This window comes from Vombatus ursinus, unplaced genomic scaffold, assembly GCF_900497805.2.
Source record: "Vombatus ursinus unplaced genomic scaffold, bare-nosed wombat genome assembly UNPS02014848.1, whole genome shotgun sequence".
NCBI classification, from domain to species: Eukaryota; Metazoa; Chordata; class Mammalia; order Diprotodontia; family Vombatidae; genus Vombatus; species Vombatus ursinus.
Window position 1 is genome coordinate 77,503 of NW_020954626.1, and position 17,279 is coordinate 94,781.

The 17,279-nt window shown below is 36.5% G+C and overlaps 1 protein-coding gene across 3 annotated transcripts in view; it reads right to left on the minus strand.

Moving 5' to 3' along the window:
• Positions 1-1,990: 1,990 nt before the first annotated feature.
• SECISBP2L (SECIS binding protein 2 like) overlaps positions 1,991-17,279 on the minus strand; it is a 72,225-nt gene continuing 56,936 nt past the window's right edge. For all 3 annotated transcript variants that reach the window (XM_027840882.1, XM_027840884.1, XM_027840881.1), the window contains 2 exons: positions 15,542-15,761; positions 1,991-3,454 (listed from right to left, as the gene is read on the minus strand). In XM_027840882.1, coding sequence (XP_027696683.1) covers positions 2,784-3,454; positions 15,542-15,761 — 891 coding nt within the window. In that variant the 3' untranslated portion in view covers positions 1,991-2,783. The remainder of the gene's footprint in view (positions 3,455-15,541; positions 15,762-17,279) is intronic.

Here is a 17,279-nt window from a genome sequence, read left to right on the forward strand (position 1 = left end):
GGGAGTATAATAACCCACATAGCAAATCATATATGTTGAAATAGAAATATAACATTTCAAATAATTAATCCCAATAAAATAACCTATCCAAAAATTAGAAAAAAAGCTATGCTTTCAGCATTGACAGAATCACAATTTCACTATCATGAATTCTCTTACTTGTTCTCCAAACTTCCCCCCAAAAAACTCCTAATTTTTGGATACTAGACAACCTTCTCCACATACTGTAGTTATTACAATTATAACATTATTATAATTTATCAAAAGGAAACAAGTCCTAAGCACATTATTAATACTTAAGCATACTCTCTCAGCATGGTAGCACATCCTTTGCCAAATTTTGGTTTAGCCTCTAGAGGTGACCTGTCTCCTATTATAAAAAGGCCATGGTCCCTTGGGGTATGTCGGCAGAATGGGTACCACAACTGTGAGAGGATCTATTGCACACATTATAGAACACTTCTGAAATCTATAGCAAAATTACAAGTAATTGGTGGTCTGAGGATTACCCGAACTTTTCCTGTATACAAAGTCAAAAAACTTTAAAATGACAATTCAAGTTCAGAAAAGATATATAAAATATAAGAAACCATTGTAGTATTTATCTCAAGATCAAGAGTTATCAGAATCACTGACACTGACTAATCAAAGGAAATATACATCACGGAAAGTACTAAAACCCTTAAATTCACTTTTTGAGGGGAGGACAGATTGTCAGTAGTTCAAAACCTCTATCATTTCCTATATTGGCTAATAATTCTATATGTGTAGAGACAGTAAGATCTGCCATATAACTGTCCACGATTACAATTTTAAGAGGCGTCATTCCTTACACACTGCATTCTTAAAATGCCCATTACTTAGTGCCTAGGAAGTCTATACTGGGGAACAAAAGAAAAGACAATAGTGTTCCCCCTTCATACAGTAACGAGGTTAAAAGATTATCAATATTTTTTAGACATCTGCGTCTCTCAATTATGAGTATTTTCTATAATCCACAAATTTTCTGTGGGTCTCAAACACTCATTAGCATCTCAAAGAAGGCTAACATTAATCATTAACCCTAGAACGTTCCAAGAACTAAAATGCCAACAATGTAAAACACCAAAACTAATACAGTAGTTCCAATGAGTTAAATAAATATTCTGCCCAATTCTCCTCTTCTGGCTCTGTGAGGCACAACCTGCCAGGTAGTAGTGTGGCAAGGAGAGAACTCTCTCTCTTCCCATCCCTAGACTTCATGTTTGAACCAGTCTTATTGCCTAGGTAGTTATAGCTGGTGAGCAAAAAGTTGATTTGGTTTTGTTTAAGAGGTGGAGATGGGATGGTCTGATTCTCCTACCATCACAAACTTGAAATGGTTCATGAGAGCCTGTTAGGTGTCTGACTGGAGGTGGAGAATCGAGCTCAGTAAGTTTAACTCCTCAAAGCAGGTAGTTTCTGTGCACACATTGCTACAGAAGGGCAGTGACGTGAACTTTTTTTTTTAAGTGATCAAGGAGTAAATATACAGTACAGACAATTGCTTACTCTGAATCATCATCTGGTAAATTTCACTACAACTATGACAACTTCCTCTCTTCTACATTTACTCTTCTGAGCTTTAAGTCACCAGGACACCTGCTGCAGTTCTGTAAATGCCTTGTCTCTCCTCTATGTTAGTAGCTATGGTCTTCCTTCTTTATTATGCAGGAGATATATCACTAGGCTAGTGCAACTGACATGCAAAGATTTCAGTCTACACAAGATCTTATGTATCAAACCAGATCCTTAACTCAAGTTAAGAGGGTCAAGATCTAGAAACATGCAAGATAATATCAGCATCTATCAACATCCAAGCCTTGCCTTTGAATCCTTTACATCAAGTGCTTCATATACAGTTACACTTAACTATTAAATATTTACCTGTCAAAACATGCCAAATTCTGTATAATATAGATCATGTACAACAGCATTCCTGAGGTAAATGAGTAAAAAACAAATATCAGAATGAGGGTGATCATGGTTTACTTTACCATAATTGTAGAAAATTAGTATTAGCTGTGACAAGCACAGACCATCACTGGTCACCAAGGTTTAAGTTTCCTCCTCTATCATAAAAGTTCTAGAGGTATTATTTTATTTCATTACAATCTGCATCTTTCTATATAGATGAATAGCCTTTGAAATATGCTTCCAAAGGCCAAATAACAGCTTCTTCAAACTTATCATGAAACATTTCTGGTATCAGTCACCCTTTTCCTTTCAATGAGGTGGGTTGTTTTCTTTTTGATGCATTATCCCCACTTTTTTTATAGCAGCCAGAAAAGTTCCCTCCCATTGCTTTCATTAGAACAACATGGGCAGAGAAATTAAAATTACAGTGGGATACTCTGAATGAAAATGCCGGTAAGCTGTTGTTGATCTTAAAACTTGTATCTTCTGCTTTCAAAATATGAGCCTAAGTAGGCATTTTAAAATTATTTCCCTTAAAACTTATCTTTTAACATTAGTTTCTATTACAGAAAAAGCTAGAACTTATCTGCCAAAATTTTCATAGATAGCTCTTAGAAATACATTTTGATGTTAATTAAAAGCTAAGCTACAGATCATAATGAAACAAGTAACAAAGACAACTACAAAAATATTTCTGTTGGGAATTAAATACACTTATTAAACATTTAACAGTGCAAAATGTTGAGATGAAGCATAAAAGGTAATGGCTGCAACCCTTACAGTTAATTTTATGTATATATACATATATATATACATGTTTTTCTTTTAATTTCCTGAGTTATGCATTTTTATGTTGTAATAGAATCAGAATGCTCTTTATTAAGAGAACTGCAGCTGTTAGATTTCTCTTGGACACTGCTTGCGTGTTTATCAGCTGTCCATTCCTCACTCTCAGTTACTGGATCTGTCTGCTCCGGAATCTCTATTTCCTCTTCTCCGCTTTGTTCTATATTATCTTCCTCTGCTCCATTAAGGGTTTTCCCAAGCTGAAGGGTTTCCATAGTTCTCTGGGTTTCTGAGACCCATGATTCAATTCTACTGTTGAGCTGCACTTCTACAGATATGGGTTCATGGGGGTAATCTTCATCATCATCATCATCTTCATCCTCTTCTTCCTCAAGCATCCCCGGTACAAGAGTACTTGTGGTGCTGGTGATAGAAGAATTCAAAATATCTCGACAGCTCCCATCCAAAGACCCTGTCTCTGTACTCTGCTGTGATGCCCACTCTAGGTCATCTGGTTTCACTTCTTCTTTGTCACTCACTGTACATTTCCCAGGGTTTATAGTTGAGGCAGTGCTGCTGGTAGTCACTGAGGGTAGCTGCTTATTAACAGGAACCTTGTCATTTGGAACTTTATTGGATGTTTCAGGTGCAATGACTTTATATGAAGCATCTCTCTCATTTTCGGATGTTTCCAGTCCATCTGAGGTTTCCACCATGTTTCTCCAATTTGTTTCTGTAAGTAGCAAAACAGATAGTTTCATCAGGAGGTTATTTCAAAACCTGTCAACTCTCTATAACCCTAAGCAAGCAACAGGAACTGAACAAATTAAGGGTTGAGTTGGCTCACAATGCAGAAATTAAGAATTTTAGAGTTGCAAGGGATTTCAGCAGGCATCCAGACCAATCTATACCCAGAAGAAATTCCCACCATAAGATACCCATCAAATGGTCATCCAACCTCTGCTTGAAGACCTCCAAGGAAGAACCCTACCACCACCAAGGCAGCCCTTTCCACTTTGGGACAGCTCTAATTGGGAGAAAATCTTTTCCTGACAGAGCCAAAACTGGTCTCTGCAATACCACCCACTACTCCTAGTTCTTCCTTCTGGGGCCTAAGAGAACAAGCCTGATCTCTCTGTATCATAACCTTTCACATATCTGAATACAGCTATCATACCCCCTTGGTGGGTTCTCCTTCTCAGCCTAAACATCCTAGGTTCCTTCAACTAATCTCCATATGATAAGGACTGAAGACCTCTCCCTGTCCTGGTTCTCCTCTTCTGGATGCTACCCAGTTTTTCAGTGTCCTTCTTAAAATGTGGGGTGCAGAACTGAACACAATAATCCAGATGTAGTGTTATCAGAACAAAATACAGTGGGCCTATCGCCTCCTTATTCTTAGAAGCTTTACTTATACAAAGCATAAGTTCCTGTTGCCATAATGGCAAGGTGCCATTAGCTTTTTTGGCTGCCACATTACATTGCTGACTCATCTTGACCATGTCTCTCCCATTTTTTATTTGTGAAATTGATTTCTGAACCCAATTCCCTCTTGGATTTCATCTTTTTTAGATTCACAGCAATGTTCTAAATCTGTTGAAATCTATCTAGGTCCTGACTCTTATCTTCTGGTATGCTAGCTATCCTTCTCAGCTTTGTGTCCCCTAAAAATTTGATGAGCTTGCCGTTTATGCTTTTATTCAATCAACTGATATAAATGTTAACAACATCCAGGGAAAAGTCAAGGCCCCAGAGGTACGGTACTCTGCTGGAGAGGTCCTGCCAAGCCAACCTTGAACCTTTAATGACTATTCTGGGTGTCTGGTGATTTCAGCAGTTCTGAATCCATCCAGCTGTATTATTGTCCAGCCAACATCTCTCCACCTTTTCATAAGAGAAATATGAAAGACTTTACTCTATGCTTTACTAGAATCTAGGTAAAAATTTGTTACAAAGTTGGGCTTTACTGGAGAAATAAAAAGTGTTGTGAGTAGTAGCAGTGATAATGGTACAAAAAAAAAAGAAAAGAAAGAAAAGAGAATCAGTGAAACCCTTACAATACAAAGAAGAAAGCAGATGAAAGTTCAGAAGAGGACATATACAGGAAGGGAAGCATTTGTACTATTAACAATGTTAAAGCTGATACATACTTCAAAAAAACCCTGAACATTGTAGATTCATAGCTTCATAAACAATCCTCTTTTTTTCCTGACCTTCTCTGTATATAGAAATATTTATGTCTGTTGACTACTATCAAGTTCATAATTTGTTTTTTTTTAATCTAGGCAAAAAAGTGAAATAGTAGTCCCCCCATCTACCAGTTCAGAAACTCTATCAACAAAAGGAAATAAGATTGACCTGTTCTTGATGAAGCCATGCTGGCTCCTTTCAATATCTCGAGGATCCATAATTCCACCAGTCTGGTTTACTCCTGTTATTGATTCAGATCTCAAACCCTCTGCGTCTTACAAAGCTTTACGAGTTACTATGGCCAAAATTTTAAAAAAATCATTATCTCGTGGCCTACTCCTTCTCTGCATTTAGATAAGCTCAATCTCTGAGTAAATGTAGATATGAATATGATATAAAGTTTGCTGCTGAGCAGATGCTCAAGGCCATTCTAGCTTTGGGCCTTCCAGAGAAGGTGCTACACAAAGAGAGCCTTCAAGAACCCAGGATCCCCTGCACACCATGATGATGACGCTTTGTGGTAAGACTTCAGGGGAGAGATCATGGTCACAGGAGGAAAAAATAAGAATTTCACATTTAATCAGAAGCTAATTTAATCTCATGCCATAAAACCAATATATGCATTACAATAATATGATCACGGAATTTTAGAATGAGAAGGATAATTTCACTATCTAGATAAAAAACCTAAAGCCAGCAAAATTAAGTGCCTTATTTAAGGCCACACAGCTCACTAGTTAGTAAACCAAGACTAGAAACTACACCTCCTGATTCCAAATAAAATGTTCTTTCTCTTAGCTAAATAAATGAATGAGTAAATGTTTGCATTATGCTTATCTACAGTGAGGCTCAACAACTAATTCTACAGTACAGAAGACAAATAAGTGAGATCAAGAAAAAGAATAACAGACTGTCATTGCTGGAGGGGACAATCTAATCCAACTCATACCTGAACAAAAATTTTGCAACATACCTGAAAAAAGGTCAGCTGGCTTTTGCCTAAAGCTCTCTAGTAGGGGCAGCTAGGTGGCACAGTGAATAGAGTGACAGGCCGAGAGTCAGGAGGACCAGAGTCCAAATCCAGCCTCAACTACTTACTAGCTGTGTGACCCTGGGTGAGTCACTTAACCCAAATTGCCTCAAAAAAAATTTTTTTTAAAAAGGAACTCACTCCCTTCTTAAGTAGCCCCTTCTACTTTAAAAGGTCTAATTGATAGGAAATTTTTTTCCTTACATCAAGCCTAAACTTGTCTCTTTGCAACTTTTATCTATTGCTTCCAGTTTTCTCAACTGAGGCCAAGAAGACCAAGCCTAACTTCTTCAATACGATAGCTCTGTAAATACTAGAAGACAAATATCGTATCCCCCTCCAAGTCTTCTCTTCTTCAGGATAATTATATTCAAATTAATCATTTTTTACTCAAAAGGAGTCAATACAGTAAAGTAAAACAACAGGAATCATGAGACTGGGCTCTGATGTTATCTCTGTGACCTCTGGAGTATTATTAATCTTCATTTTACAAATGAGGAAGTCTGAGGGATTAGTATTTCAGCTTCCTCATCTGTAAAATAGGACTAAGAATCCCTGCCTTACCTACCTCAGAGATTTTGAGATGATCAATAATCAAATATATGTAAAAATGACTTAGAAAATATAAAACTCTAAATAAATATATTAATATTATTATACAGACATATTTGCCGAGAAATTAGTGATCTGTCTAATGACAAGGAAAAAACCCCATCGAATCATGGGTGAGCAAATGTCAAGACACTTAGTGAAATAAAACACAACAAAATAATGGCATTCATTTAAATAGCACTTTACAGTATTTTATATACATTACTCATTTGATCTTTACAACAGCCTTTACAAGGTAAGTTGTGCAGATTATCCCTAATTTACAGCTGAGGAAATAAATGGGTTGAGAGTGCTGAAATAACTTGCCCACAGTCCTACTGCCAACATCTGAAACAAGGGTCTTTTAATTCAAAAGCCCACTCCTCTTGCTACTTACTATACCACAGTTAATAAATAACACCATTAAAAAGGGAAATATATGACTTAGGAAAGAACTCCCTATTTGATTATATGCCTTTCACAGCTATAGGCAAGAGATAATTCTTAACCAAACGAGAGAGGCAATTACAAAACACAAAATTGACAAATCTGATTACCTCAAATTGAAAAGAAGGGAATGAGAAGATAATTAATGAGTAAGGTCTCAGAGGGGAGAGGAAGGGATAAGATCAAAGGCATAGACCAAAGGCTCTGCAAGAAGGACAGAGAAAGAATGAGAGAAGGAAAAAGGAGCAAACCTTTATCAAGTTCATAAGGTTACTTATTCTGGGTTTTTTGTCTGATGTTCTTACAGGTTCATGCCACCTATATGCATCTACCCTTCTTTTCATCTTTTATAAATGTTTTTTTTTTTTTTTTTTTGTGAGGCAATTGGGTTTAAGTGACTTGCCCAGAGTCACATAGCTAGTGAGTGTCTGAGGTCGCATTTGAACTCATGACCTCCTGACTCCCAGGCCAGTGCTCTATCTATCATGCCACCTAGTTGCCCCTACAAATATCCTTTTAACATGAGTTCATCAGAAGATTACTTAGGTAATCACATTGATTTCTTTAGATGCCTGATCCTTCTTGTTCATCCTGACAGTAAGTGATTGTTTTCAAAATGCCTTTGTTTTTATCTTTTAGGGTTTTCCTAGCCATCCTGAGGCACATTTTTCTTAAATAACTAGATAATTAAATAGATAATTAAATAATTCCACAGAATTATTGTTATATTTTTCTGAATTTTTTTTGAAATATGCCTTCCTAATGTCTAGCTTAAGTGTAAGAGAATACTCAGTATTTGTCTAGACTAAGGGTCAGTGGCATTATTGCCCACATTCCTCAAATTTCAGTTTAAGGTCCTCATTAGGCGAGCAAATCTCTTGCTAAATATCTTCTTCACATCTGAGAAATGCACTTGTCTCCTGCTAGGAACCCATCCCGCTGGTATCCTAAGCCCTGGACCAGCAAATCAAATCCTGTTTGAGACTGTCCCTTCAGACAGCTATTTACTTCTCATATCTCTCTCCTTGAAAGGTTTTAGTGTTTTAAAAATTGGACATAATAAGAATGTATATAAAATATCTTGGGGAAAAAACCCTCCTCTTCCTTTGCTATGTAAGTCAAAAGGCATCAAGAGGAACTTAGTAAAATGGAGTCGGTAAACTGAGGTGGGTTGACCATTTCTTCTACGGGTTTAGGGAATATATCATTTCTCCTCTGAAAATGAGCCCTAATTGTCCTCCAAATTAGAAACAGGGACTTAGCAAACAACCCAAAGGGAGCAGACTTTAATAAGGAAAGATACAATGTTGAAATAAAAATGGTGTCCACCATTCAGGTGGCCACTAGAAAGATAAGCCCAAGTGTTGGCTCAGAAAAATAAAACTATACTGCTCCTGCATGTGTTTATAGTGTCTTACAGTTTAAAAAAAAGTTCCCATATATTGATTTCATTAAAGAGAACTAACTTTAATAATGAGTTAGTGATCATAATTTAGAAAAACAGGAAATATCTATGATGGCCAGAGCAAAGATCTTTCCACATTCAAGGGAAATTCAAGAAATCAGAGCAAGACCCCAGATGATGTAGGGTTTCAATGCAGTGGTGCTAGTCTGCTGAGCCAAGCTTACAGATGAGAAAACTAAGAAAAAAGGCAACATTGTCTCCCAGGATAAAATGTAAGTCTTAAGGATAGGGATGGTTGTCTTTGTATCCTCACTGCCTAACATCCTAAATGCTTACTAAAGGCTTGTTGACTGACTAAAAGCCTCCTTAATCTGGCTCCCACCTGTCTTATTTCGTATCACTCCCTTCTACATACTCTACTTTCCGGTCAAACAGTCTTGTTGGCTATTCCTTGAACTCATCATTTTAGTACCTGTCTCTGTGCCTTTCTATGGGATGACTTCTATGCATGGAAGCTCCCCCTCATCTCCAGTCTTAGCATCCCTAGTCTCCTTCACAATTCAGCTCAACCACCAATTGCTATTTGAAATCTTTCCTGATTACTCCTCCCCTCTGTTGTTAGTGCTTTCTTCCTCTTCAAATTATCTTGTATTTATTTAACTGTACGCATAGCGTACCAATCCCAGTCCAGGAACAGGTAAACTCCTTCTAAGTTTACTTAGAAAGTAGCTATATTCTACGCCTTGGGCAGTATAGAAGAAGGAAAGCAGTAGTATATCCAGAGTGGCTGAGATGTAGGGAAGCAGAACTGATGATCATACTAACTCCACAGTCATAGACTATGAAAATTAAGAGCAAGAGAGACAGAGTAGTAGCTGGCAATGGAGTCTGAAGCCCCAATCTGTTTGGGCTCTTCCCTCACACCAGCATTTAGTCAACATCCATTACGTGCTTGGCACTATTGCTAGGCACTGTGAAAGACAGAAAATAAGACCTCTGTCTTCAAAGAGTTTACAAGCTAATTGGGAAGACAAGACAAATATACATGAAACAAATAAAAACAATTTAAAGGGTTAATATGTGCAATGAGAGCAGCATGGCAGTGGATAAATGAGTGGCTCTGGACTCACAAGGCCTGAGTTATACTCTTGCCTCTGACACATACTAGCTTCATGAACATGAGCAAGTCATTTAACCTCTAACTATCCCAAGCACTGTTCTAAGACTAGTTCCTGATCTGCATCAATGGAGGAATTTCCATACTGGGAATTCCTTACACCACTGAAATCTTAAGCAATGGTCCCTCTTGTCCCCCAAAACATATGTAAGGCATGAGGAGTCAGAGGAGAGGGTGGTAGGGCTAGAATAGTTAGGGATGGCTTCATGGATAAAGTGAGATTTGAGCTAGGCCTTGAAATATGAATAGGTAAATAAGCGAAGGGAAAATACCAGCATAGACAGGAATGAATATTTTGTGTGCATATGATAACACTGAATTTTTTTCAAGTCTACTTTCATATATCAGGGGCCAGTCATTCCCTGTGGTCTTTTGTACCGTTCCCAATGTCTGAAGATGTACAAAACAAGGGTGTCCTACAATTCTAGCTGCTACAAGGGCAGAATAGAATTTTCCACCCCACATCCAATGGTTCCCATCATTTACCTGGCTTTTTTGACCAAAGAAACATATTTTAATTTCAGCAAGTAGAATTTGTTATTTTTCTTTCTCCTCAAACATACTTGTCAGTTCTTGTATTTTGCCCCCCTGGAAGCTTGACTTTTTTTATGCAAAAGGGTTTATTGTCATCTACAAACCTAGAGATATTACTACATAAAATATTCCAGATCACTTGTGAAAATGCTAAATAAAATCTACTTAATGCTATCTCTGGGAGCCCCAAGGTTTTATACTCTCCCTATTTAGTTTATTGGTATATTTAAACCAGCTTCCATCCTTGACATCACAATTTCTATCAATCCTATTGTACCTTAAAAATAAAAGTAACATAAGATAGGGCAAAAGATTTTAAAAACTAATTAAATCATATCCACTGGTTCCTCCTGGACCATAAGCTTACTTACTACCAACTGCTCTAGGTAGATTACTTTAGACCCAATTTTCACCTACAGGAGCCATGATGGTTTTAATACCAGGTTCTTAACCTTTTCTTGAATCATAAACTCCTGTGGCAATTTGGTGAAGCCGACAGACCTTCTAATTTCATAAGAATGTTTTTTAAATGCATAAAATAAAATAGGATCACAAAAGAAACCAATTACATTGAAATATAATCAGAAATTTTTTAGAAACAAGTTCACAAACCCCAGGTTAAGAACTCCTGCTCTAAAAGGTTATGTATACTTAAGTGATCCTGTTCTTAATTTTGGATTCTAGCACCTTAGTCTATGCCTGTATGATCTTCTGAGGAATTTTCAAGGAGCTCTTACTTGGAAGAAAAATTCTCTCTACATCAGAATTGCAATTTTTATGTAATTTGCATACACTGCTCCCAATAATGTCCTCTGCAGCCTAGAAGAACAAATCTAATCCTACTTCTACATAACATTTCTTCAGAAACTTGAAGGCAATTACCATATCGCTTGAGCTACTATTAACAGCTCTTTCAAAGGATTAATTTAGTCTTGGCTATAATTTTCATCCCTGAGTACAGCTTCTGTACTGTCATCAAAAAGTGATTCCTGGTTCTCCAGCTAGCTTCGAGCCTTTGAATTTCTAGTGGCAACTCTTGTAAGATGTCTGTTCACTTTTTCTTGGGACGTATTTCTTCTGGAACTCCAGTAAGCATTTTTTAGTCTCCAAATTTTACTATGGGTAATATTTTCTTTGCAGCAACTTTCAATTTTTTCCCCTACAGAATGTTCATATTTTATTGTATTTCCCTTTCCATGAATTTAAGCAATTTTCTGAAGACATAAGATCAAAAAATTTAGAGCTAGAAAAGTCCTTAGATATTACGCAATCTAATTCCATTATTTTACTTCTACTAGGCAAGGTTCTGTTTGTCTAATTTGCATTAATAAATGTACTTTAAGAATAATAAAATTTCCATGTACAAAAATATTTATAGCAGCTCCTATTGTGGTGGCAAAGAATTGGAAATTGAGGGGATGCCCATCAACTGGGGAATGGCTGAACAAGTTGTGGTATATGAATGTAATGGAATACTATTGTGCTATAAGAAATGATGAGCAAACAGACTTCAGAAAAACCTGGAAAGACTTGTATGGACTGATGCTGAATGAAGTGAACAGAACCAGGAAAACATTGTACACAGTAGCAGCCATGTTATGCAATGACTAACTTTGATAGACTCAGCTCTTCTCAGCAATGCAAGGATCTAAGACATCTCCAAAAGTCTCATGATGGAAAGTGTAATCCCACTATGGAATTCGAATGCAGATCGAAGCATACTATTTGCTTTTTTTTTCCCTTCTGTTTTGTTTTTTCTTTCTTGTGGTTCCTCCTATTGGTTCTAATTCTTCTTTACAACATGACTAATGTGAAAATATGTTTAATATGAATGTATATGTAGAGCCTATATCAAACTGCACGCTGTCTTGGGGAGGGAGGTGAGGAGGGAGGAGGAGAAAATTTAAAACTGAAAAGCTTATGGAAGTGAATGCTGAAAACTAAAAATAAATCACTAAAAAAAAGAGTAATAAAATTTCCAAAAGTGTTCCATAATTTAAACTTTCCACCAATTAAGGCTGGCTTTCTCACCAATTTTTCTAAATAAAAAGGGTTTTCTTAAGAGCTAAAATTTTATTAGATGTTTTACTCTTTTCACAGAACACTTTAAACAAAGAGTAAAGGAATAGTCAGAGGAGATTTGGGTCAATTAGTAAAGGTTTTCTGGAGGATGTAATTTTTAAAAATAGGTAAATACAAGAAGAGGAGGAATGAGTAGGGCATTCTAGGCCAGGAAAATTCACAGGATGAAATTATATGTATGAGATAAGTAGATATGTTTGGTTAGAGAGTTAATTATAGGGAAAATAAGAAGATAGAAATATATCTATAGCAACAGAGAGACAACATAGTATGCTAAACAGAAAGTCAGTTTTACCTTTGACACATATGGACTATGTGACCCTAGACAAGCCATTTACTTCTCTGTGCAGAGGCGATGACTATAAGGTGCAGAGCAGTTTCTGACAAACATTGGTAGACGGAGTTCCCTAAACCAGAGATGTCAATCACACTGCCTGTGGGCTACATGTGACCTACAACACTCTCAAGTGCAGCCCAAACCAAAATAAAATGAAGCTCTCACCTGATTTTACAGAGCTTGCTGTATTAATTTTAAAAAGCAACATATAAACATATATGGTTTCCTAAGTCAATATGTGGCCTCCTTAGGTATCATTTCGCAGCCCCTGTTTCTAGTTGAGTTTGATGTCACTGATGCAGACTAAGCTAATTTGTGAAATCAATTTATATTTGGCTTCTTTAACACTTTTTTGAGGTAGTTCTATTAGCTGTCTGACCAGTCAACATGGATGTCTCCTATAACTTAACTGCCATTACTCAACAAGCTTGGGAAACTCACCTTCCTATCTGTATGTAGATGATTCCTAAATTTTCATCCCCAGTTTTAACCATTCAATGTGTCTCTAATTTCTTCTCGGATATACCTAAACTTAATATTCATAGAAAACCAAGCCCTTCATTCTTTTGTTTCCCCTGCTTCCTTTTCAAGTTTTCCACAACACTACCATCTTCCTAGTTTTTCAAGTTGGAAATCTCCATCATGTTAGTCACCATCCAACTCAAGCCCAGGGCCCATATCATTACCTCATACATCAGAATTATTGTTGCACATTCTCACTTTTTCTCAACTTTCCTTTCTTCTTTCCTCTTTTACTTTATGCTATATTCCTAAAACAATCTGACCTGAACATTGTTTTAATTGTACTACTGCTCCCAGACCTAGAATGGCTACACTATCAAATCTAAGCTACTTTGCGGAGCTTTCGGGAATCTATCAACCTATCTATAGGTATAAATATATACATGCTTAGACTAAATGGGTTTTGGAGATTTCTATTAAAAAAAAACAAATAATTTAAAGCTAAAACTGACTAGAATACTATGCATCTATCTGATTAATCTGACATTTTAAAATTCAGAAATTTATTTAGAAGATATTAAATCACAGTGATATTTCTCACCTTACAAAATTTCTCCATTTTTTAAGTTTCTTAATATGAGTCACAAAAAAATTCTATGACAGCTTTTAAAAAAAATTTCACTGATAGGCAAAGTCATTTTTCTGATGTTCTTTGAAGCACTTCTTTGTAGAAGAGAAACAGGATAATCACAGCATCAAATCTTAAATGAAAAGTTTACCCTTAAACACAAAGTATTCACCTGATAGTTTATAATTTGAAAACTAGAGCTTCAATTTAAACCAAACAATTAATTAACAAGAGGAAGCATAGAAGGCAAGGGATAAATCTGACAAAGAACTCTAGGAAGATCTGATATAGGAGAAAGCACTAGCACCTGGAGGAATGAAGGAAAATCTCAAGAAGGTAGCACCTAATATAAGCCTTCAAGGAAGTTAAGAAATCTAAGCAGGGGAGTTGAGAAACCAGTGCATTACAGGCAATGAGGGCTCAATCTGTGTGAATATACTGGAGTGGGAGGCACAATTTTTAATTTGGGGGTAAGCAAACTATCTCAATTGATTGGTACATAGAACTAATAAACTAGAGTATTGTGAAGTAAAACTGGAGAGGAAGGAAAATTGGAGCTAGACTATGGAAGGCCTTATTCCAGCCAAAGGAATTTGTATTTTACTCCAGGTAGAGTGCCACACTGAAGGTTTCTGAGTAGGGGAGTGATACTGTGATGAGTTCTATTTTGGACATATTAAGTTTGAGTTATCACCAATGGGATATCCAATAGGAGAGGTCCAGAAGGCTTTAGGATTACATTTTGGATCCGCCTGAACAGATAACTGAATGCATGGGAGCAAATAAGGTCACCAAAGAAAATTCGCTGGTGAACATCCTTACATAGGAATTTGGAGGCAGATGATAAATGAGCAAAAGAAAACAAGAAGGATTAGTCAAACAGGTAGAATAGCATGTGGGAAAAGCAGAGTCACAGAAGTCAAGGGAGAAGAGAGTATCTAGGAAGAGTGTCCTGAATAGAGTATCCAAGAATGACTCATTCCTCTGATACATTCAGGAAAAAGTTTATGGACGTAATCATCCAGAATAACAAGATATAGGGTAAGGGTTGTGGGGCAGAGAGGAGGATTTAAATAGGTGGAATAGTTATTGAAATAATGAAGGAAGAGAAGAAGAAATTCAGAAGAAGCTCGCAGGTCATAGGATTCATTAATCCCAAAGGAAAGAACAATATGTGAGTCTAGGGAGGAAAACAAAAGAGTCTCCCAATAGGAAAAAATAAACTGAATAAATCACTTAGTAGATCCTTGGGTTAAATCTCTGGGAACGACATTTCCATAAAGGAAAAAGACATGAAAGGAGATTACTGTGCTGGGGAGCACACAGCTTCAAGGGTCAGCTCCAGAACCCAACAATTGGATTCCGAGGAATCCTAAGTTGTCTGATTCCTCAGACTAGTGTGGTATGGTAAACAGAGTAATGGATTTGCAAAGGACTTTGTTTTGAAACTTAGCTCTGCCAGTTACTGCCTGTGTGATCTTGTGTAAATCACTTAACCTCTGTGAACCTGTTTTCTCATCTTTAAAATGAGAAAGCTGAACTAAATAACTCCAAGATCCCTTCCACCACTAGATATATGATACTATGAACTTCTGGAATTAATTGGGTGCAGTTCTAAATAGTGTTGAAGTCTAGAGAACTAATTCAACTATAATCCCACCTATCCATTCAATCTCAGCCCCGAATCAATTTTTAATTTTCTGTTTAAAAAAAAAAAAGAAGTATTTTTAAGATAAATTTAACAAGTTCATTTTTTTTAAATATATACATAATTTTAATTTTGGGAAATCTGATTCTGATTATAAACAGAATGAAAAGAGGTAAGACTTTTAAAAAACCTTTTAAAGCACTTCTCCATATTAAGGTAAATGAGTAATTAACCCCCCCAAATTTTTTTTAGACATTTAAAGTTAAAATTAATAGATAAAATCACTTACCATATTCCTTTTCATTTACTTCAGAGATGGGTTCAGAAATAACACTGCAAAAAGAAATTGCACTTGCTGCAGAGGGATTCCGGGAATGGCCCATGTGGTGGGGTACCTTCTTAACATTCTTCAAGGCTTCCTCAGCCTGTTCTTGTTCCATTGCAGCCACCATGTCTTTATAAGCTTTCCTGGCTTCCTCAGTCAGTTCTACCAACTTATTAAACAAGCTCTAAGTAGAGAAAAAGATTTTAGTTAATAATTCCTCTTGTTATACAGTTTTATTCAAGTTAATTAAAAACACCTACACTATTTTACTTAAACTAACGTATATTCTGAGATAATATATTCAAAGAATAAAGTTATATTCAGTTCTGACACATTCTTGGATCAAACATCCTAATGAAGCACTTCCATAAAACATGTATTAATTTGTGTATGTAAATACACACACACACATAAGCATATATCCTTTCCCCACAAAAACACATATTAATACACATAGATTTTCACATACATGAAAATGTGTGTATAAACGCTAAGCCATGAATAACTTGAAAAATAGAACAGATATTGGTCAGAGGGTTAATAGTTTCCCAACTGAAAGGTTAAATGGGTAGATGAAACCAGTGATCAGGGAAAAGGTAGTGACTTTATAGACAGGTAGGTAGGTCATTAGGTAGGGGACAGTAGGTAAGAAGTAAAAAAACGGGCAGTTTGGAACTATGCCCAAAGGGCTATAAAACTGTGCATACCCTCTGACCCAGCAATACCACTTCCAGGTCTATATCCCAAACAGAGCATAAAAACAGGAAAAGAACCCACACGTACAAAAATATTTATAGCAGCTCTTATTGTGGTGGCAAAGAATTGGAAATTGAGGGGATGCCCATCAATTGGGGAATGGCTGAAGAAGTTGTGGTATATGAATGCAATGGAATACTACTGTTCCAAAAGAAATGATGAGCAGGCAGATTTCAGAAAAACCTGGAAAGACTTATATGAACTGATGCTGAGTGAAATGACCAGAACCAGGAGAACACTATATACAGTAACAACCACACTATGTGATGACTAACTTTGATAGACGGGGCTCTTCTCAGCAATGCTCGGATCTAAGACTCAAGATGGAAAATGCTATCCACATCCAGAAGAACGAACCATGGAATCTGAATGGATACTATTTGCTCTCTTTTTCCTTTGTTGTTTTGTTTTATTGCTTCATTCTCATGGTTCCTTCCATTAGTTCTAATTATTCTTTACATCATGACTAATGGGAAAATATGTTTAATATGAACATATAAGTAGAGCCTATATCCGACTGCATGCTGTCTTGGACGGGGGGAGTAGGGGGTGAAAATTTGAAACTCAAAATCTTATGGAAGTGAGTGTTGAAAACTAAAAACAAATTATTTTTAAAAATAAAATTAAAAAAAGTAGAAAAACTGGTGAAGTAAACTCCCAAGAGTACAGCAATTTTTATAAACTTTCTTATGAATGATTATGCAACAAACATTCCCTTAAATTTCTGATAAAAAACAGTAAGGTTGGAAAGGTTGAATAACCCATCTGTAATTTATAAATACATTTATTCATTCAATCAGTACTTAATGAGTGCCTACCGTGGGTAAGGTGCTGCCCCCCAATCCCTAGATTCATCTTCCTGAGTTCAAATCTGGCCTTAGACACTTACTAGCTGTGTGAGCCTGGGCAGGTTACTAAACCCTGTTTGCCTTAGTTCCCCACCTGT